The 21,649-nt window shown below is 46.7% G+C and overlaps 1 protein-coding gene across 2 annotated transcripts in view; it reads right to left on the bottom strand.

Moving 5' to 3' along the window:
* P2RX5 (purinergic receptor P2X 5) overlaps nucleotides 1-21,649 on the bottom strand; it is a 38,649-nt gene that overhangs the window by 4,996 nt on the left and 12,004 nt on the right. The window contains exons 1-11 of one of the 2 annotated variants that reach the window (XM_080983878.1): nucleotides 18,917-19,260; nucleotides 18,167-18,317; nucleotides 12,414-12,485; nucleotides 10,577-10,652; nucleotides 9,321-9,417; nucleotides 9,117-9,197; nucleotides 7,708-7,846; nucleotides 5,051-5,187; nucleotides 3,683-3,776; nucleotides 2,278-2,343; nucleotides 617-699 (exon numbers count right to left, since the gene is read on the bottom strand). In XM_080983878.1, coding sequence (XP_080840004.1) covers nucleotides 617-699; nucleotides 2,278-2,343; nucleotides 3,683-3,776; nucleotides 5,051-5,187; nucleotides 7,708-7,846; nucleotides 9,117-9,197; nucleotides 9,321-9,417; nucleotides 10,577-10,652; nucleotides 12,414-12,485; nucleotides 18,167-18,317; nucleotides 18,917-18,918 — 998 coding nt within the window. In that variant the 5' untranslated portion in view covers nucleotides 18,919-19,260. Of the gene's footprint in view, nucleotides 1-616; nucleotides 700-2,277; nucleotides 2,344-3,682; nucleotides 3,777-5,050; nucleotides 5,188-7,707; nucleotides 7,847-9,116; nucleotides 9,198-9,320; nucleotides 9,418-10,576; nucleotides 10,653-12,413; nucleotides 12,486-18,166; nucleotides 18,318-18,916; nucleotides 19,261-21,649 lie in introns of those variants that run through there. The other variant, XM_080983877.1, reaches the window with a different exon arrangement.

The following is a 21,649-nucleotide window of genomic DNA, read 5'->3' as shown; positions in this document are numbered from 1 at the left end:
GGCGGACGCCACAGGCTGCACCAGCCTCATCTTAAATCCTCTCTACTTTCTTTCAATTTTAGTGTGGCGGCTTTAAGCGGTACTTTGGGTTAAGAACTTAATTCGTTCTGGAGGTCCATTCTTAACCTGAAACTGTTCTTAACCTGAGGTACCACTTTAGCTAATGGGGCCTCCCGCTGCCGCTGCACAATTTCTGTTCTCATCCTGAAGAAAAGTTCTTAACTTATTTCTGGGTGAGAGGAGTCTGTAACCTGAAGTGTCTGTAACCTGAAGCATCTGTAACCCGAGGTACCACTGTATTTCGTTTATATCTCATCTTTCCACCAAAGAGCTCAAGGTGAATGAAGCATACATGTTAGGTAGGTTAGGCTGAGAGATGGTAACTGTTTGTGGAGAGGGGTAGGTATCCTGACCTCCCCAGTTCCTGAGGGCCAAGTCTGGCCAGTGGGCGGGGCCACCCACTTGTCAATCGCCTGACATCATGATGATGTCAGAGGGGGCGTTTCCCTCCCCGCCTCCATGTCGACGACCAGGTGATCTGCAGGACTCCCCCAAGGTGGTTGTTTCAAAAGCCTCTGCCACACCACACGCCCCTTTACGCCTGAAATCAACATACCTCACTTCTTCGTATTTTTTGCCTCGGTAAAAATTGCTCTTTTGGAGGAAGTACAGCAACACCAGGTCACAGAAGAAAGCCCCCTAGGAGACAGACACGGCATTGCTGACACAACAAATTTACACATTTTAGCAATAAATCAATAAAAAGAACTCGAGCTACTGCCCATTTCTGCCTCCAAACATGTTTGGGGTGGTTCTTTTTAAAGCACTGTATATATACGGTGGATCTACACACGGGGGGGGGGGGGGACCACTAGAACTAAGTCAGAAATTAAATCGTTATAACAAAAGAAAAAAACACTATGTAAAAATGGCATATATTTTTTTTTGCTCTCTGGCGCCAGCTGGTGTTGAACGTTTATAATGAATTCCAAACGTTGGGTTGGTTTTTTTAAAAACTAATGTAGCTGAGTCCACTGTATATTTAAAGCCCATCCCCCCCGTCCCCCAAAATCCTCAGATTTATAGTTTATCTCTCACAGAGCTACAGTTTTGAGCACCCTTAACAAACTACAGTTCCCAGCATTCTTTTTTTTGGGGGGGGAATGATGTGCTTTCTATGAGTTTTAAATGTATGTTGCAGATGCAGCCTAACCTCTCACAAAACCAAAAACCACCCGAATGCCTATATTACGGAAATCCAATTGAAAAAACACATAAACATAATAAGCCGTAGAGTAACAATTGCAAAGCTATTTACTCGAAACTACTTCTCAAAAATTAGATACAGCTTCTTATAATGCCCAAATCAACATCGTGACATGTGTCACGATGTTGATTTGGGCATTATAAGAAACTTTACGGCTGATTATGCCTAAGCTCTCACAGTAGCCTAAAGAAATCAAGACAATAAAATAACACAGAGATAAAGAGAGGTCACAGGAAGCCTGCAGAGCAGAAAAGAGCCACATAATTTTGAAGATGGAAGGGACCTTGCGGGTCATTTAGACCAACCCCCCCCCCAGCTAGGAGCAGGATCAGACGCCAGCACCTCTGAATGAGATCTGATATTTCGTTGAAATCTGCTTCCCAGCCTTTGATTGCATAGCTTTAGCCACTGTGATTCATGCATTGGGAACCCCACAATTGGGCTACAGTAACATGCTTTGTGTTGGACAAATAAAATGTTTTCAGCGTGTTTTAAGTGCAATATAAAATGTGATACTAGATGGCAGTGGTGAGCTTCATGGAAAATTCAATTTATTTTTTAACAACTTTTTTTTTTAAAGCATTTTCAAAGTGGTTTTTATATGTGTCTTGATTCCACTGAGGTCTCGTTGTTAACACAGACCACATTCACATTGTATGTTTAAAGCACTCCGAAACCCAAAGAATCCTCGGAGCTGTAGTTTGTGGGGAGACTCCCTATTCCTCTCCCAGAGCACATGAACAAACAATCCCTCTTCACAAGAAACTCTGGGAATCGTAGGTCTCTGGGGAGAAAATTCCAAAGGCAGGGAGCCAAAACCAAAAAGGCCCTGCACATGACTTCAGAAACATGGCTCAACCTTGGCATATACAAGCCACTAGATTCCTTTTAGTGAAATGAAGAATGCGCTTGATAAGACAATGGGACTAGCCTTTTTTGGCGGAAGCAGACAGATTTTCATGCACACAACTGGGTCAACGAAAAAATATATTGGATTCAACTTGACTTACCGCTCCCATCAGCGCAACACCTGATCCCACATTGATGATTGTCGGAATAATGTTAAATTTCCCCGCCTGAAAGAAAACACGTCGAAAGCTGAGAGCCTTTAGCCAGTAGCATTTTGTTCGGGAAAGTTTTGTTTTTATCATATGTGGGGAGCCTGGAGTTAAGGGAGAGGCAAAGTGGAGATGTGGAACTCTCTGCCACAGGATGCAGAAATGGCCACCCAAAGCAGGATGGCCTTGAAAGACCTATTCAAGGAGAGGAATAAAACTACCAAAGGCTACTGTGGAGGTCAGAGAACTCTGTTGCAAACAGGAGCAGAAATTGCCCCAACTTTTGAGATCAGGAACAAAAATCACGTAAGAGTGTCAATCTTTTTTTTTTTTAGTCCGAAATCGTTATGTAAAGAATTACCGTATTTTTCGCTCTATAGGACGCACTTTTCCCCTCCTAAAAAGCAAGGGGAAATGTGTGTGCATCCTATGGAGCGAATGCAGGGGGGAGGCAGGCGGGAAAAGCCCCCAAGAGCTCCGTGCGGCTCTTGCGGGCTTTTCCCCAGGAGGGAGAAGGGACAGACTGGCCACATCAGTCCCTTCTCCCACCTCGTAGAAAAGCCCACAGGAGCCACGCACCCTTTAAAGAGTGTGCAGCTTCTGTGGGCTTCTGCGGGAGGTGGGGGAATTCCCCCACCTCCTAGAAGAGCCAGTAGAAGCCGTGCAGCCCCTTTAAGGAGCGCGCCGCTCTTGGGGGCTTTTCCCCGAGGCGGGACAAGGGACTGACTGGCCGCGTCAGTCCCTTCTCCCTCCTCGTAGAAAAGCCCGCAGGAGCCGTGCGCTCCTTAAACGGTGTGTGGCTCCTGTGGGCTTTTGTGGGAGATGGGGGAATTCCCCCACCTCCCACAAAAGCAGGGAGAAGGTCTGGGAGAAGCGCACAGGCTGCGCACAGCCTGTCCGCTCCTCCCAGAGTGGGGGGGGGATCATATTTTTTTCCTTGATTTCCCCCTATGAAAACTAGGTGCGCCCTATGGTGAGGTGCACCCTATGGAGCGAAAAATACGGTACATGCTTTCCTGCATTGTTTTCGATGTTTCCCTGCCACTGGAATTAATTACGTTTGTTTTGACCATAGCAGACGGTGAGGGAAACAATGTAGGTTTTAGCAGAAGCCGAACTGTAGCGGAAGGGAAACAGCACTGCAAAGAATGCAGCCTCGGATGAAATCTGCCCCTTTAAATCCTTGATGCCTGCTGGCCATGATAGCGAGCTTCTCCCTCCCCTGTTAGAGACAGTAATCTTCTAAATCCCAGCTGCAGAGAGGCAGGGAAAAACTTCGCCCAGGAAAACCCTCGGACCTGGAGCCGGCCCAGCCAAAAGAGAAAAACACGAGGCAGCAAAACACATTTCCTCCTACCTTCCCGTTCACCATGACATCAAAGCGGATCCCGTAAGCCTTGATCAGAGTCCGGAAATCAACATCGGCTGCGTCACGGTAATATTTGGCAAACCTGCAATATCAAAAAGCAGAGCAGGGAGGGCATTATTTCACCCAAAATGTAGTTGTTATGGGGGAGGCTGCAGGCAATGGGGAGCACTGGGGGGTTTGGTTGCTGTTGTTTTTTGCATCAGACCCCAGATTATATTTTCCTCCTCTCTCTTGCCCCAGCCTTTAAAACATTTTGTTTCTAAACCTGTACATGTCACTTCAAGGAACATCTTAGCAGAGGCAAGAAAGAAAGCGAGGGAGAGAGAGAGGACTCAGCTACGTTAGTCAAAAAACAACGTTTTGAATTCATTATCAACATGCAACACCAGGTGGTGCCAGAGAGCAAAAAAAATTTCTATGCCATTTTTACATAGCGTTTTTCTTTTGTTATAACAATTTAATTTCTGGCTTATTTATGGCGTGTGTTTTTTCTCCCGTGTGTAGATCCACCCGTGTGTAGATCTGGACTTTTGGCAATTACGATTATATGTGTGTGCGTGTGTTTTTTAAAGGAAATATACTTCCTGAGGAAATGGCACCTGTCACCCACCCTTTCGGTAAGGACTTGCCTTGAAAATAAATTAACTTTTGTTTTTAAGCGTTGCCCAATTCACCGGTAGTCATTCAAAAAGTTTTAAACAATCAGTCAGGCTGATGAATCAATGAATGCTGGGGTTCTGTATCTACATACCTGGGAGCAACGTCCATGGTACTCAATGTTTTATATATATATTACATTTATTACGTTTATATTTATTTCTCACAGCTTTACATCCCTTTTTCTCCGTGGAACTCAAGATGGTGTACACACTTCTCCCCCCTTCTCATTTAATCCCTGTAAGACAGAGCTATTCCGCCTGGCCTTTAATTTGAATTCAGCCTGATCTTTTATTTCCCTTCTCTTCCCTCCCTCTCCCCTTTTATGAAGATTACCCGCTCTGAGACCCCACAGCTAATTCTCCCCTGGGCTCCTTGCTGGCCCAAGTAGGACCAATTCAGCCAGCTAGCCCTGGGGATTATCTAATGCTTATTTCCCCTAAATTGATTTCTGAATTTTGAATTTTATTGTTAGTCATGTTTTTATACTGTATTTTATGCTGCTTTTACAATTAAGTGTTTTAAATTTGTTATTAGCCGCCCTGAGCCCGGTTTTTGAACCGGGAAGGGCGGGGTATAAATAAAGATTTATTATTTATTATTATTATTATTACAACAACCTTGCAAGGTAGGCTAGGCTGTGTGTGTGTGTGTGTGAGAGAGAGAGAGAGAGAGAGAGAGAGAGAGAGAGAGAGATACCTGAAGTTGTATCCTGACGAGACGGATTTCTCAGCAAACTTGTTATCCAGCCGGCTAAAAGAATAGTGAGGATTGCATTCAGAGGGGGGCTTATCAAGGTCACAGTCCCATTCAATCTGAATTCCTATCACACCACCCTTAACGAAAGAGAGATAAAGGTTTGCTTCAGCGCAAGCTCCAGGTTAAGGTCGCAGAGCCCTTTCCCCCCCAGGAGGTCCTGCGATCCCTGCCTGATCCCAGTGGGATCTTGTCCATTCCAGTTGTCAAGAGATCTATGTGCCATCCAGGAAGCTGCCTGAACGGCAGGTCAGAAAAAGAGAATTGTTTTGGCCCTTTCTGCCGCAGCATCACAGTCTTGGCTCAGCCTGCTCTGACCGGCAGTTGTTCTCTGGCAGGGCCAGATTTAGGTTTGATGAGGCCCTAAGATACTGAAGGGAATGGGGACCTTTATATGTCCAGCTGTCCTTTGTCAACAACAAATTGTTGTTGTTTTTTGTGTTGAATATATGATATATCAGACGTCAGCAAACTTTTTCAGCAGGGGGCCGGTCCACTGTCCCTCAGACCTTGCGGGGGGCAGGACTATATTTTGAAGGGAAAAAATGAACGAATTCCTATGCCCCACAAATAACCCAGAGATGCATTTTAAATAAAAGGACACATTCTACTCATGTAAATACATGCCAATTCCTGGACCGTCCGCGGGCTGGATTTAGAAGGCGATTTGGCCGGATCCGGCCCTTGGGCCTTAGTTTGCCTACTCATGTGCTATATGGTAATATGTGGACCTAATAGGTATCTAAAGCCATTTGCACATGTTGCCATGCAGAATGTAGAAAGGTAAAGGTAAAGGGACCCCTGACCATTAGGTCCAGTCGTGGACGACTCTGGGGTTGCGGCGCTGATCTCGCTTTATTGGCCAAGGGAGCCGGCGTACAGCTTCCGGGTCATGTGGCCAGCAGGACTAAGCCACTTCTGGCGAGCCAGAGCAGCGCACGGAAACGCCGTTTACCTTCCCGCTGGAGCGGTACCTATTTATCTACTTACACTTTGACGTGCTTTCGAACTGCTAGGTTGGCAGGAGCAGGGACTGAGCAACGGGAGCTCACCCCGTTGCGGGGATTCGAACTGCCGACCTTCTGATCAGCAAGTCCTAGGCTCTGTGGTTTAACCCACAGCACCACCTGCGTCCCTATGCAGAATGTAGGCACCCTATATATAGAAATGAGCAAACCGGTGATATTTTAGGGAGCAGGCTAGCAGGTGGGGCCCATTACCTACACCATAGGAGCCTACACAACACAAAACACTGTTGCTATATGTAAGTTTTATTTTCTTTGTTTTTTATCTTATATTTTGGAAATGTACGTCCAGGGTTCTTTTTCCCTTTACATTTTTTTGGGATCCCCCAAGAGAGTGGGGCCCTAAGCTATATCTTGTTTAGCTTATACGTAAATCCGGCACTGCTCTCTGGGATCTCGAGCAGAGAGTGAGAGTGTCTTCCCCATCACCCGATCCCCTTCTCAACTGGAGGGGCCAGGGATGAAACCCGGGACCTTCTACATGCAAAGCAAGTGCTCAATTGGTTAGAGCGAGGTGCTGATAACACCAGGGTTGCAGGTTCGATCCCCATAGGGGACGCTGGGATATTCCTGCATTGGGGTGAAATTGGACTAGATTATCCTCAGGATCCCTTGCAACTCTACAATTCTGTGATCCTACTCAAGAGCTACAGTGGTGCCTTGGTACTCAAACAACTTGGAACCCAAACACTGCAAACCCGGAAGTGTGTGTTCCGGTTTGCAAACTTTTTTCGGAAGCCGAACGTGCTCCATTTTGAGTGTTATGCTGAGGTCTGTCTGTTTTTGCTATTTATTTTGCATTTTTGTTTCAGCGGCTCTTTTTGTTTTGTTTTTGTGACTGTGTGGAACCCAGTTCAGCTACTGATTGATTGTGTGACTGCAGTACAGTGGTACCTCAGGTTAAGAACTTAATTAGTTCCGGAGGTCCGTTCCTAACCTGAAACTGTTCTTAACCTGAAGCACCACTTTAGCTAATGGGGCCTCCTCCTGCCGCCGCGCCGCCGGAGCACAATTTCTGTTCTCATCCTGAAGCAAAGTTCTTAACCCGAGGCACTATTTTTGGGTTAACGGAGTCTGTAACCTGAAGCATCTGTAACCTGAAGCGTCTGTAACCCGAGGTACCACTGTACATTGTTTATTGCTTTCATTTTAAGGATCAATGGTCTCGTTAGAGAGTAAAATTCACGTTAAATTTCTGTTTTAGGGGTTGTTTTTAAAAGTCTGGAACGGATTAATCCATTTTGCATTACTTTCTATGGGAAAGTGTGCCTTGGTTTTGGAACGCTTTGGTTTCGGAACGGACTTCCGGAACGGATTAAGTTTGAGAACCAAGGCGCCACTGTACAGTCCCTAGCCACTGAACAAGGCCATGGGGCTGCCTTGTACAGACAGTTGCTCCATCTAGCTCAGTGCTGCCACCACTGACTGGCAGCAGCTCTCCAGGGTTTCAGGTAGGAAGTCTTTCTCCCAGCCCCTATCTGGAGATGTAGGGGCTTTGAACCCGAGACCAGATGCTCTGCCACTGAGCTGTAGCTCTTTTCCCCAAAGGAAGCAGAACAGCAGGTTTCTCCATACCTCTGAGGCCATTTCCTGAAAGTTGCTCCCAGCCCACGAGACGAGGTTCCCCAGGTGGAATATGGGGCAGTAAGGATGGTCCGGTCCGTAGCGGCACGTTTTCAGGTAGCTGTCATCTGTGGTGTCGAGGACGTTGGTTCTGCGTTGAGGGAGTGCAGGAAGGTCAATTGGCAGCCACGTTTTATTTCACTGATTTATTTAAGATCTTTCGCTCCCCAGGATGGAGCTCAGACAACCAAGCAGACAAACCAATTGTACGAAAATGACATGCCCGTTCTTTAAAACCACGAAGTCATGACCGCACTAATGTAGCAGCAAATAGTAACCATGTGTCCCATATACAAAACCAGTGGGGTTTTTTTCCTGGGGGGACGCGTACCCCTAAACTGTTTGTGAATCTTTGTCCCTTTGTCCATTTACTGTACCATATTGGCCCGAATATAAGCTGCACCTGCAAACAAGCCGCACCTTTAAAATTCAAGGGGGGGAAAGAAAAAATCGACAATACCAGAATATAAGCAGCTCCCTTAAAATCCCGCAGGCACTCACACCCGTTCCGTTTTACCGTATGTCTGTTTCAGCAGCGACATCATAAAAGGCAATTTTTGTAAGGTCGCGAATTTAAGCCGCACTTTAACTTTTCATAGTCAGAATTTGGAAAAAAAAGTGAGGCTTATATTCAGGCCAATAAGGTATTTATTTCCCCCGATTTGAACTATAAAATGGTGATTTTCTTGAGTCAAAATGAGAGTATTCCTAAACATTTTTAAAGGAGAAAAAAAAGCACTGTACAAAACCTCCAATAAACCAGACAGCCAATAAACCAATGGCTGATAAAACTCACAATCAATTTTTGAGGGAGGTGGGGAAAGAATTCCCCATGTAGGCTTTTTTCTCCAAACACTTTTTGTAATTTTACAAACCCTTTGGGGGTTCCCTGAATTCTGTTGATATCTCCCTTGTGCTGTTTTGGCAAAATAATGATCTGCGCTTACCAACTGAACACTGGGAATACAGGGGTACCTCAGGTTAAGTACTTAATTTGTTCCGGAGGTCCATACTTAACCTGAAACTGTTCTTAACCTGAAGCACCACTTTAGCTAATGGGGCCTCCCGCTGCTGCCACGCGATTTCTGTTCTAATCCTGAAGCAAAGTTCTTAACCTGAGGTACTATTTCTGGATTAGTGGAGTCTGTAACCTGAAGCGTACATAACCTGAAGCGTATGTAACCCAAGGTACCACTGTAGAGGGACTGGGAGGCGTTTCCTCTGACAAGAGCCTATTGCTGCCGGATCTCTCCTCCATGAATCTGGCTACTCTGATTTCAAAACCATCCGTGCCTCTAGCAGAAGCCGTTCCTTCTGCTGCGACTGCAAAAAGTTCAGCAACAGGGAAGACCAATACTTACTTGGAGAACTTGAACCTAGGAAAGCGGATGGAGTTCTTGATGTAGACGGTGAAGTTTTCGGCGTTTGCCAGAAGAGGCTTTCTAAAGGAAAAGCACAGGTTGCTTGGGTTAATGATTCTTCAAGGAAGCGTGGCACAGTTGGCCTGTATTAAAAAATTTAGAGTGATTTTAAGTGAATAAATAAATTCAAGAACTAGGACCAACTTTGGCCTGCCTTTCTTCTCCACCGGACACCAAGCTAAGATCTCGCACGTCCCACTCAGGCTGTTCCCAACCTTCAGGCAACGGCCAGTCTTGACTCCTGCAGGGCAGACAAAGTTATGGGGGGGGGGGAATCAGCTAGCTGGAATAGTTTGTGGGGGAAGAGTAATGTTTGCTAAAACGACAGAGCACACAGCTTTCAAGGAGCTACAGAGAAGGGGAACACACAGCTTGCAGGAAACTTTTACAAACAACCGCTCACTTTTATAAGGATGCGTAGATTACTTATGAAATAAAAAATAATAATAAGGTCTTATATATATAATAAATGTTCATAAATGTACCAAGCAAACACGTACATAAATATATAAACCACATGTCTGAAACCCCACAGAATAAGTCCTGAAACCATATTGTCCCTCCCAAATTGACCTCAAATGTTTCCCTGCAAGGTCGAAGGAAAATGGAAAAGCCTCCCCATTGTCTTTTTGTTCACAAATCCTTCTTAAGGGTATGTCTGTGTATGAATAGGGTGAGCCTGTGACCTGGCTCAGGAACGAAGTATTTATCATTACAATAGACTGGCCAGGCTCCCCAGGTAATCCAATCAAGTGACAATTAACAGGTAACCTGCCAGGCAGGAGGTAAACAATGCACTCAGATTTCTGTTGTAGACCGCCCTTTCTGTGATGTAGGTATGATGTATCGGGGGGGGTGGTCTTGAGCTACACCCCTTCTGTGGTGTATGTATGACGTTTCTGGGGGTGGTCTTGGACTCCAGGGCAGGCAATTTAAAATGTCTATGTTGGGGCAGGCACACCTTGGTTCTGGGTCCTCCTTCTCCTGCGTGTGAGGGGAGCACCCTGTTGCAACAGGTCAATAAAGATCAGGCTTACTAGCTGCTTTGCTTCTCAATATTCTCTGGTTGGCCTCTGTTATTTTCTCCGACTGATGGAGAACCTACAAAGGACTCTATAAGGGCTCTTGTGTCCCCCATAAGGGAATAAGGGCAGAATTTTGTTTATTACACTTATTTCAGTTATCGTTTGGCATTCTGATAGCCCTCCCACCTTTGAAAATCGAGGCGGCTTCCCCAGCGATTTAAAAGTTACCCCAAAAATATAAAATAAAATCAACAGCAGCAGAGGTAACAGTTTACAATGGAAATTTATCTCAAGGCAGAATTGCCTGTTATGCAGTAAACCTGTTTGTTTTCCAACTGGGGAGAGGCCTTTAGAAATTGCCTGGGAAATCCTTACCGTTGCCGGCGGCGACGGCTTCTCCAGAATTGCAGTCGCTGTTGCGGTAACAGAGCGCGTCTGGAATCCCAGAGCTCTGTAAGGAAATGGGGAAGGAAATCCCGTGAATTAGGGGCGAAGGCAGAGACTGACACAAAGTCCGTCACCTAGTGACCTGCATGGCTGAGCGGGAGTTTGAACCCAGAGTCTCCCCAGTCCTGGTCTGATACTCTAACCACTGCGCCACACAAGCATCCTTCCCCATTCTGCACTGGGGAGGGGCTGATGGGAGTTGTAGTCCGTAGCAGCAGGAGGGCAGCAGGTAAGTGATGGCTGATTTAGAGTACCTCCCAAACCTTTTTAATTGGAACTCCACCAATGTCCTTCTTCTGTGTATGTGGCCAGGAGTGAGGATGCTATTTCCACCGTTGTGGCTGCAATAGTGAACATAAGATCTCAAGAAGAACCTGCTAGATCAGACCCATCTAGCCCAACATTCTGTTTGTTAAGTTGTGGGTGAACATATCAGACGACACAGCGATTCTTCAAACAGCTCTTGTTTATTCACAGGCCAGGACAGAACTGAACTGAAGGGTTCAGTCAGCCTGCTTATATAGAGCTCCAGTACAATGTAACTGTAACAATTTTCTAAAACTATCCAATCACTGAACTTCACTTTCGATCCCTTATTTGCATAACTATCTACAGTGTCCCCCTGCTGGCCCAGGGTGAGAACTTCAGTACATAACACCGTTCTCACAGCAACATTTCAATGGATTAAGCTAATGTAATTATTATACAGTGGCACCTTGGTTCTCAAACTTTATCCGTTCCGGAAGTCAGTTCCGAAACCAAAGCATTCCACCAAAACCAAGGTGTGCTTTCCCATAGAAAGTCATGCAAAATGGATTAATCCGTTCCAGACTTTTAAAAACAACCCCTAAAACAGCATTTTAACATGCATTTTGCTGTCTAACGAGACCATTGAGCCAGAAAATGAAAGCAATAAAACAAAACAAAAAATTCAAAATAAATAGCAAAAACAGACAGACCTCAGCGTAATACTGAAAACGGAAGTGTGGCACTCAAATCGGAAGCATAACACTCAAAATGGAGCACGTTCAGCTTCCGAAAAAAGTTCGCAAACAGGAACACTTACTTCCGGGTTTGCAATGTTTGGGTACCAAGTTGTTTGAGTAGCAAGGTGTTTGAGAACCAAGGTACCACTGTACATAATTCCTCTAGAGTAGAAAACCAACGATTGCGAATACTACTGTACTCGTATTAACTTATTTTGGAGGACCATGCAGGAATCTCCATTCCTCTTTCTAACAAAATTCTCCCACACCCCCCTAGTGGTCGGGAACCAACGCGAACTTAAACAACAAGAACAAGCGGCTAGACCTCAGTGTCCTTCTTGGGAATTCCAGATTGTCAAATCCCAGGTCTCTTAGGTGGTTCTAGATGGCCTGTTTAATGTGCATTCAACCTGATTTTTTTTGCAGCATCAGTCAACAAAGATGGCTATTTACTGAGCATTTGTTATTATTTGTTTGTGGGGAGATTATATATGCCTTTTCTTATTGCAAAAAAAGCCCGATATTTTGAGGGAAGTGGGTTTGCTGTGCAAGACCTCCCATTGCAGTATAATTCTGCAACCTGAATTTTTTTGGCATTTAACGGAATCCCACCCCAAAACAGTGTCTGACTGGAAGCGCCTCTGTTCCTATCCTGCTGCCATCAGACTGTCCAAGTCATTGTTGCTGAAATCTTGACACATGGTCTCCAAAACTGCTGTCCTGCCCGCTGTCTAAGACACAAGCACTCACAACGCTTCTCCGTGTTCACAAACGCCTACCTCAGCACAGGTGTCCTGCCGTTGGTTTGGAGTGACAATCAAGTTGGTCATCACAAAGAAGACGCTTTCGCCCTGAGGAGACGAAACAGAGAAAAGGGGTTGGCGGATAGAGAGTTTCAGAATTTTGCTAGGAAAAATCTGACGACTTGAGGACCAAGAAAATACTGTAATATGTGGCCTGTGGTCAGGGTGGGCAAAGCAAAGATCAGGCTCTACTGGTCTATACTGGTCATGTTCTTCCTCGACTGTTAGAGGAAGAATGATTTTGAATAGCAGTGCTGGAAACCACAGACTGGGGAGAGAAAGTGGTGCTAGACTCAGGTCCTACTTATGACATTCTTGTTGGGGCGTCTGGGTAGCTGCTGTGAGAAATCACTATTGTTTTAATTGCTTGTTTCTCTACCTTTCCACGCCAGATTAATATCCTTTATGGAGGAAAAGATTATCAGTGGATACTAGTTTGTTGTTGTTTAGTCGTTTAGTCGTGTCTGACTCTTCGTGACCCCATGGACCAGAGCACACCAGGCACTCCTGTCTTCCACTGCCTCCCACAGTTTGGTCAAACTCATGTTCGTAGCTTCGAGAACACTGTTCAACCATCTCGTCCTCTGTCGTCCCCTTCTCCTCGTGCCCTCCATCTTTCCCAGCATCAGGGTCTTTTCCAGGGAGTCTTCTCTTCTCATGAGGTGGCCAAAGTATTGGAGCCTCAGCTTCAGGATCTGTCCTTCCAGTGAGGACTCAAAGCTGATTTCCTTCAGAATGGATACTAGTTAAGATGTCTATTTTTCACCCACACTGTTGGAGGCTGTTGTTGGCAACTGCCTGGCTTGAGAGACAATGGAGTCCGCCTCTGGGGGTGAAGTTAAACTGCTCTGTTAGCAGCTCCGAAGTGAGCTCCCCGGGGCTCAAGTCTGAGCAGTGTGTCTGGAAGTCCTGGGCTGCCCCAGACGACAAGACCCCCCTCTCGCCCTCACTGAGGCGGTCCAAAGGAAAGCAGAGCAAGATGTTTGGCAGCAGCTTGGCTGCAGAAGTTGCCAGAAGGAGGTGTAAAAGGCGACATCCAACCGTCTCAGGGTCTCCTCCCTGGAGCCTTTTCTTGTCCTGAGTATATCCTGCAAGGCAGCAGAGGTTTAGCATCAGAGCTTTCCTTCTTCTGCATGGGCTCCTTTCCCAGGTGGACCTGCTCCTCACTTCCCTCGCAGCGGTTCTCAACCTGTAGGTCCCCAGATGTTGTTAGACTACAACTCCCATCATCCCTGAACTCTGGCCTTGCTAGCTAGGGGTGATGGGAGTTGTAGTTCAACAACATCTGGGGACCCACAGGTTGAGAAAGGCTGCTACTGTTGTAAACAAAAAATGCCCTTTTTCCCCTTATGGGGTATCCAAGAGCCCATATAGAGTCCTTACGTAGGTTCCCTATTGGTAGGAGAAAACAACAGAGGCCAACCAGAGAATATTGAGAAGCAAAGCAGCTAGTAAGCCTGATCTTTATTGATTTGTTGCAACAGGGTCCTCACTCACCACACAAAGGAGGGAGGAACAACCCAACAACGCAAGGCTTTATATGGACTTTTGAAATTGCCACCCTGTAGATCAAGACCACCCCCAGAAACATCATACATACATCACAGAAGGGGTGTAACCTAAGACCACCCCTCAGATACATCATACCTACATCACAGAAAAGGCGGTCTAAAACAGAAATTTGAATGTTGCTTTTCTCCTGTCGTTGTTTATCTCCTGTCTGGCAGGTTACTTGATTGGATACCCTGCTTACTTGATTGGATACCCTGGGGAGCCTGGCCAGTCTTTTGTAATGATAAGTACTTAGTTCCTGGACCAGGTCACAGGCTCACACCCTATTCAAACACAGACATACCCTTAAGACAGGATTTGTGAAGGAAAAGACAATGGGGAGGTTTCCCACTTTGACCTTGCAGAGAAAACGTTTGCTCAGTTTAGAAATCAAAATGGCTTCAGGTCGGTCTTCCTGTGCTGATCTATGTACATGCTTGGTTGGTACACTTATGAACATTACCATATATCTAAGACCTCAAAATTCCTATCACACTACAGCATGTGCAGAAACTGCCTTCTTGACCGTTGGACTCACTCTTGGTCTCGTCTGCTTGATCTGCCAGAGCCTGTCTTTGCAGGCAAGGGAAGCCCCTAACTCACTGAGGGTTTGAGACCCATCGGCTCCCCTCAACTGGCTGAGCCGGCCAGTCGAAGCCATTTCCTGGGGTGTGGCCGATGTCGCATGCTGGCAGCTTCCAGGAGCCACAGGTGAGAGCAGGGTGGGGACCAAACATGGATGAACAACCCCAGAAGGAGCAGGATGTGTCCCCCACCAGAGCGAAGACCTTTCCCCTAACACGCAATGCACATGCCTCTGAATATCAGTTGGTGGAAACCACAGGAGCAGAGAACTGTTCTTGTGCTCAGGTCCTGCTTTCCTGTTTCCCATCGGGGTGAAATAAAAAAAAATAAGGTCTTATATATGTATAATAAATGTTCATGGATGTGCCAGGCAAACACGTACATAAATGTATGGGCCACATGTCTGAGGCAGCACAGGAGGGCAGCCCTGGAGCCATTTTTGCTCCCAAACTGACCAAATGTTTTCTCTGCAAAGTCAAAGGAAAATGGAAAAGCCTCCCCATTGTATTTTCCTTCACAAAACCTGTCTTAAGGGCACATTTAAGATATGAATAGGGTGTGAGCCTGTGACCTGGCCCAGGAACTAAGTATTTATCATTACAAAAGACTGGCCAGGCTCCCCAGGTAATCCAATCAAGTGACCATTAATAGGTAACCTGCCAGACAGGAGATAAACAACGCACTCAGATTTCTGTTGTAGACCACCCCTTCTGTGATGTAGGTATAATGTGTCTGGGGGGTGGTCTTGAGCTACACCCCTTCTGTGATGTATGTATGATGTTTCTGGAGGTGGTTTCGGACTCCAGGGCGGGCAATTTAAAATGTCTATATAAGGGCGGGCACACCTTTGTTCGGGATCCTCCTCCTTCTCCTGCATGTGAAGGGGGCACCCTGTTGCAACAGTTCAGTAAAGATCAGACTTACTAGTTGCTTTGCTTCTCAATATTCTCTAGTTGGCCTCTGTTATTTTCTCCGACTGATGGAGAACCTGCAACAGACTCTATAAGGGCTCGTGTCCCCCATAAGGGAATCAGGGCAGATTTTCGTTTATTAAAGGGGCATCTCGTTGGTCCAGGATGCAGGCCTAGATGGGCTCCCTCTGGCCTGACCCAACAGCTACGATCCCTTCGAACATCCTTCTGGTAGTCATCCGGGTGATTTGCAGGCTGCACATTATTAAGAGCTACTGACATTAAAAGGCAGCATCGATCATTCCCCATATCTGCCGGTTCTATGAAACCTCCCGTTTCAAGCAGCAGGGCGATTTTAAAAGCACTTTAATTTGCGGCCCGTGGGAGCTACTTCTTCCTCTTCTTAAAAAAAGCCTTTGGCTCACCTTGCAATCCTTGTTTATTGCTACAGTCAATGGCTATACTTAGCATGGCGCATAGAGCAGAGAGAGGCCCAGGGGACTGAGCTGTGTTCACCTTGAAGAGAAACCAGCAAGGAATCCACAAAGGCCAGGAGGATTTGCAGGGGAAATCCACAGGCTCAGAGAGTCCTGGCAAGACTCAACGCACACAGGCCTGGCCATCCAAATTTGCCAAAGTTGGAAGGCTTTAACAATGTATTTGGATGGCATGCATATCTGTGGTATGATAAGGTCAAAGCACATAAAGCATTTAAAAACCATATTGTCAGGAAAGCACTGTTTAATGTTTGGATAAGATATAAGGACTTATTGGAAAATAAAACCCCAAGGTGGCTGTCACCGATGGAAGCGAAAGCTCTGAAAGGTCAAATGGCCGAAATATTGGGAAATTTTGGAACAAGATGGAGATAGATTGAAACTGCAGAGTTTTGAAAAACTAAAAAACAAAGTCCGAGACTGGCTTCATTATTATCAGATAATGGAGGCATACAATTTGGACAAGAAAATCGGCTTCCAGGTGGAAAAATCAAAATTAGAAACAGAATTGTTAGAACCCAAAACTAAGATTTTGTCAAAGATGTATAACTTGCTGTTGAAATGGAATACTCAGGATGAAACGGTGAAATCTGCTATGATTAAATGGGCACAAGATGTTGGACATAACATAATGATGGGTGACTGGGAACAGTTGTGGACCACAGGTATAAAGTTTACGGCATGCAATGCCTTAAGAGAGAATATTATGAAAATGATATACAGGTGGTACATAACCCTAGTCAAGCTTGCAAAAATCTACCATTTGCCCGATAACAAATGTTGGAAATGTAAAGAAACTGAAGGTACATTCTTTCACCTTTGGTGGATGTGCCCAAGGATTAAGGTTTTCTGGGAGATGATTTATAATGAATTAAAAAAGGTATTTAAATATACCTTCTTGAAGAAACCAGAGGCCTTTCTCCTGGGCATAGTCGGCCAATCGGTGTTAAAGAAGGACAGAACTTTCTTTATGTACGCTACAACAGCAGCAAGAATACTTATTGCAAAGCAGTGGAAGACACAAGACCTACCCACACTGGAAGAATGGCAGATGAAAATGATGGACTACATGGAATTGGTGGAAATGACTGGCAGAATCCGAGACCAGGGAGAAGAGTCGGTGGAAGAAGATTGGAAGAAATTTAAAGACTATTTACAGAAATATTGCAAAATTAATGAATGTTAGAATGATGTTGGATTGAAGTTAAGCGGTTTCTAGCTGTAATGGTATAAAAGAATATGGAAAAATTGGATTTTCAATATGTAAAAACCTAATGCTATAATATATTAAGATTAAAGATCAGGATTAAAAAGGAGGGAAAGGAATTGCTGAACTAATAAACTGAACTGGAATACAAAAAAGGGAGGTATGAGGAGGTCCGGGAAACAAGTAAATGAAAGAGAAGTGATGAAAAGATGGAATTGTTTTTAATTTTTTTTTTGTATTTTGTATTTTTCTTTCTTCTATTTTTCTTTTTCTTATTTATGTATCCTTCTTTTGAAACTTTAATAAATATCATTTAAAAAATAAAAAAAACAAATTTGCCAAAGTTGGCAGAGAAGGCGCCCGATGAATCTCTAGTGGCCGAGTTTCTTCTTGTTCTACAGTGAGCTTCACCAATGTAGGGGGATGAGCAGAGACATTCCTGCAGGTGATCTTTGCCGGGATATAAAAGATTCAGGCAATCCCTGAGCTACCCTGGACTTCAGGGCTTGTAAATTAATCTTCTTCTTCTTCCTTGGCGATCACTTGTAGCCGAGTAAGATTGTCTTCCGTAAACGGACAATTCTGGGGTTGCGGCGCTCATCTCGCTTTATTGGCCGAGGGAGCCGGCGTACAGCTTCCGGGTCATGTGGCCAGCATGACTAAGCCGCTTCTGGCAAACCAGAGCAGCGCACGGAAATGCCGTTTACCTTCCCGCCAGAGTGGTACCTATTTATCTACTTGCACTTTGACGTGCTTTCGAACTGCTAGGTTGGCAGGAGCAGGGACCGAGCAACGGGAGCTCACCCCGTCGCGGGGATTCGAACCGCCAACCTTTTGATCGGCAAGTCCTAGGCTCTGTGGTTTAACCCACAGCGCCACCTGCGTCCCCTATCTATATAAATCTATATATGAGAGACAAATATGTTGATGCTTAGAATCAGGGGAAAGAAGGCAGCCAAACTGGGTCAGTGTGGGTACCTGTGGGGGGATGACATAGTCTGCGACATCCCACAGCCTCTCGCCCAGCTCAGAGGTGTTGGTGAAAGCCACGCCTTTCACCTTGGTGATGACGGAGCTCTGGATAGACGTATCCACATCCTGGTAGCCTTTCTTGACCACGAAGACCCACCTGGAAATGCAACAGAGAGTGAAACAACAGTCGACACAGAGTTTTCTGAATCAGGGGCTAAATCAGAGCTGTGATGGATGGTTGGCCTTCTGGACATGCCCAGGGGCACTCTTTTTTTCAAATGGTAATTAACATCCCATGCGTTTCTTGACTTCGCCTTTCCTTTGGGAAGGGGTCGTAGCTCAGCAGTAGTGCATCTGCTTTGCATGCAAAAGGCCCCAGGTTCGGTTCCTGGCATCTCCCAGTCAGTCTAGACCAGGGGTGGCCATTTCCCAAGAGACTGCCAGTGATCTACCAGTGATCTACAACAGATTATATCACAATCTACCTGTTGGACGTGCCTGGTCTAGACTGCGAGAATGTTCAGGGATGCAGGAGAGGATATATTGTTTGATTATATCCTTTCCAACTTGTGTTAACAAGTTCCACAATTTAGCAGAGTAACATTCCCCCCTTTAAACTCGCAGTGGATGCGTTTGCTCAGGCTCGCTAAAGCCTCCAAAGCATGTTTTAAAGGTAATTCCCCATTTAGTCCCTCATAAAAAGATCAGACACGACACAGTCTTCTATAAAAGTATAAAAAGAGTTTACTCACTCACATTCTGTTCACAATTGGATCCCAGAATCAGACTTGGCTTAGAAAAGTAACATACACCTGGAAACAATCTCATAAGGAGACAGTCCCTTTGTCCTCTCTTGGCTGGAAGCCAAGAAAGCATCATAGGCTAAGCAGATGTTGCTTCTTCGACAAATGTGGTCAGAGAGAGAGAGATGGCTGACCAGTCCTGCTCTTTTGTTACCTGGGCAGGTGAGGCCACGCCCACCTCTAGTCACATGCAGAGGAAGTCTGTCCTAGCTTAGGAGAAACAGGAAGTTCCGACTGGCTGGTCCAGACATCCCCTTTTATGTCCACTCTAGGGATGTTGTACTTGACTGCTCTTGTGTTTCAATAAAATGCATGCTGTACTTGTTATGTAGTGTAGTTTCACCCTGGGCCAACAGGGGGATACTGTATATAGTTTTCACTCAGGTCTGTAGATAGTTTTCACTCAGGTCCGCGTCTGTTATTTTAGGCGGGAACTCTGGGCTGTTGTGGTTACAATGTTGACAGCCGGCTGCCTATAAATACAGGCCGGCTGAGCTGTTCGCAGTCAGTTCTATTCCAGCTTACCATAATAAAGAGCTACTTGAAGAAATCGCTGTGCCGGCTGCTATGTCAACCCACCACTTAACACTGGCGACGAGGGTGGGATGGATGGACATCAGAGCACAGCCAGATGCGGCCAGCCTCTGAACTGAGCTGAATCACTGAGCTGAATCACAGAGCGAAATCACTGAGCGAAATCACTGGGCAGAACCAATTCAGAGCTGACTGTTCTGGCTAGAGCACTGTGTTCCATCCATCGCCCTTCACGCCGGCATCGGGATCATGGCTTCACTTGTGCCTCTACCGCTTTTTGCGCCAGCCTCTGAATCATGGGACTCCTACCTCGCTCGGTTCGACTGCTACCTCCAAGCCAACGAGCTGACAGAAGTATCACAGGAGCGGAAGCGGGGCCTATTCCTCAGCCTCTGTGGGCCTGAGGTGTTTGAGACGGCCCGAGCGTTGGTTGCGCCTGAAGCAGTCCAGGCAACACCATGGGACACGATCCAAGAGAAGCTCCGCAACCACTACGCACCAAAGCCGTCCAAGATTGCTGCCCGCCATGTGTTCTACCACCGGAACCAGGCAGAGGGGGAGTCAATCAACAACTACACCACCGCCCTGCGACAGGCTGCCATGCACTGTGAGTTCCGAGACTTAGACGATGCCCTGATGGATCGAATCGTCTGCGGGGTCCGGGACATCCATCTGCAACGGCGCCTCCTAGCCAAGCCAGACCTCACGCTACAGAAAGCCATTGAGGAGGCTGTGGCCTCAGAAGCTGCTGAACGCTCCGCCCAGGAGATCCGCAAGTCCAGCAGCCCGCGTCTTGCTAGGGAGCCAGTTCCGGTGCATCATGAAGAGGCCAGCAGTGAGGAGGCATCCTCCAGTGAAGACGATGACGTGCACCAGACAAAGCGGGAGCGCAGGAAGTTCCAACAGAAGTCCAAGGGCCAACCGGAATGTGCTGGCTGCGGAGGCAACCATTCCCGTGCCAAGTGTCGATTCAGAGACGCCATCTGTAGGAAGTGTTCCAGAAGGGGCCACATCGCTAAGGTCTGCCGATCGGCTCCGTCTGACACCCCCCCTTCATCGACTCGCAAGTCCAAGTCTTCACTCCAGTCTGCCAAGGAAAGTTGTTTCGCTCTCACCAACTGCCGCTGCCCGTCTGGAACCACGATTGGCCAAACCGACTCGCCTACGCGACGCAAGCTGAACGTCACGGTGCTCATTGAAGGAGCTCCATGTGACATGGAGATCGACACCGGGTCTGCCCTGTCCATCGTGTCATGGAGCACCATCAAAAGACTGGTACCCAGAGTGTCCAAAAGGCAACTCGACTCTCACCGCGTACACCTGAGAGACTACCAGGGAAACGACATTCCCGTGGTAGGCGTTGGCCGGTTCCGGATCGCCTTCAAGGATTTTTCGGGCCTGCTCCGGTTGGTGGTGGTCGAAGGTCAGCGGCCAAGCCTCCTAGGGCTAGACTGGTTTGATGCCCTCGGCCTGGAAGTCACCGGCATCAACTGCATCTCTAACGCAGAGACTGAGGGTCTGGTCAAAGACTTTGCCGAGGTTTTTGACGGCACCTTGGGCCAATATACAGGTACGCCCATCTCCTTTAGCCTTGATCCACAAGTCGCCCCCATCAAGCTAAAGCCACGCCGGGTTCCCTTTGCTCTCAAGGCTAAGGTGGACGAACAACTGGACAAACTGATCGCCCAAGGAGTTTTGGAGCCGGTTGACCACGCAAAGTGGGAAACCCCCATCGTCACGCCTGTCAAGCCAGATGGGTCGGTGAGAATCTGCGCTGACTACAAGTGCACGATCAACAAGGCACTTCAGCAGCACGCTTACCCGGTTCCTGTTGTCCAACACCTGCTGCATTCCCTGGGTGAGGGTAAGGTCTTCGCTAAGCTGGACCTTGCCCAAGCCTATCAACAACTGCCAGTCGATGATGCCACTGCTGAAGCCCAGACGATCGTCACCCACCGGGGGGCTTTCCGTTGCCGCCGGTTGCAGTTCGGGGTGAGTGTGGCTCCTGGCATCTTCCAAAGCCTTATGGAGCGTCTCCTGCAAGGGCTTCCGGGCGTGGTACCATATTTTGATGACGTCTTGGTGTCTGCAGACTCACACCAGCAGCTGTTCGAGCGCCTCCGTGCCGTGCTGACCAGGTTCCAGGAGGCCG

The sequence above is a fragment of the Podarcis pityusensis genome (assembly GCF_964106645.2).
Source record: "Podarcis pityusensis genome assembly, chromosome: 15".
Classification (NCBI taxonomy): Eukaryota; Metazoa; Chordata; class Lepidosauria; order Squamata; family Lacertidae; genus Podarcis; species Podarcis pityusensis.
This window is presented reverse-complemented; position numbering and strand designations above follow the sequence as displayed.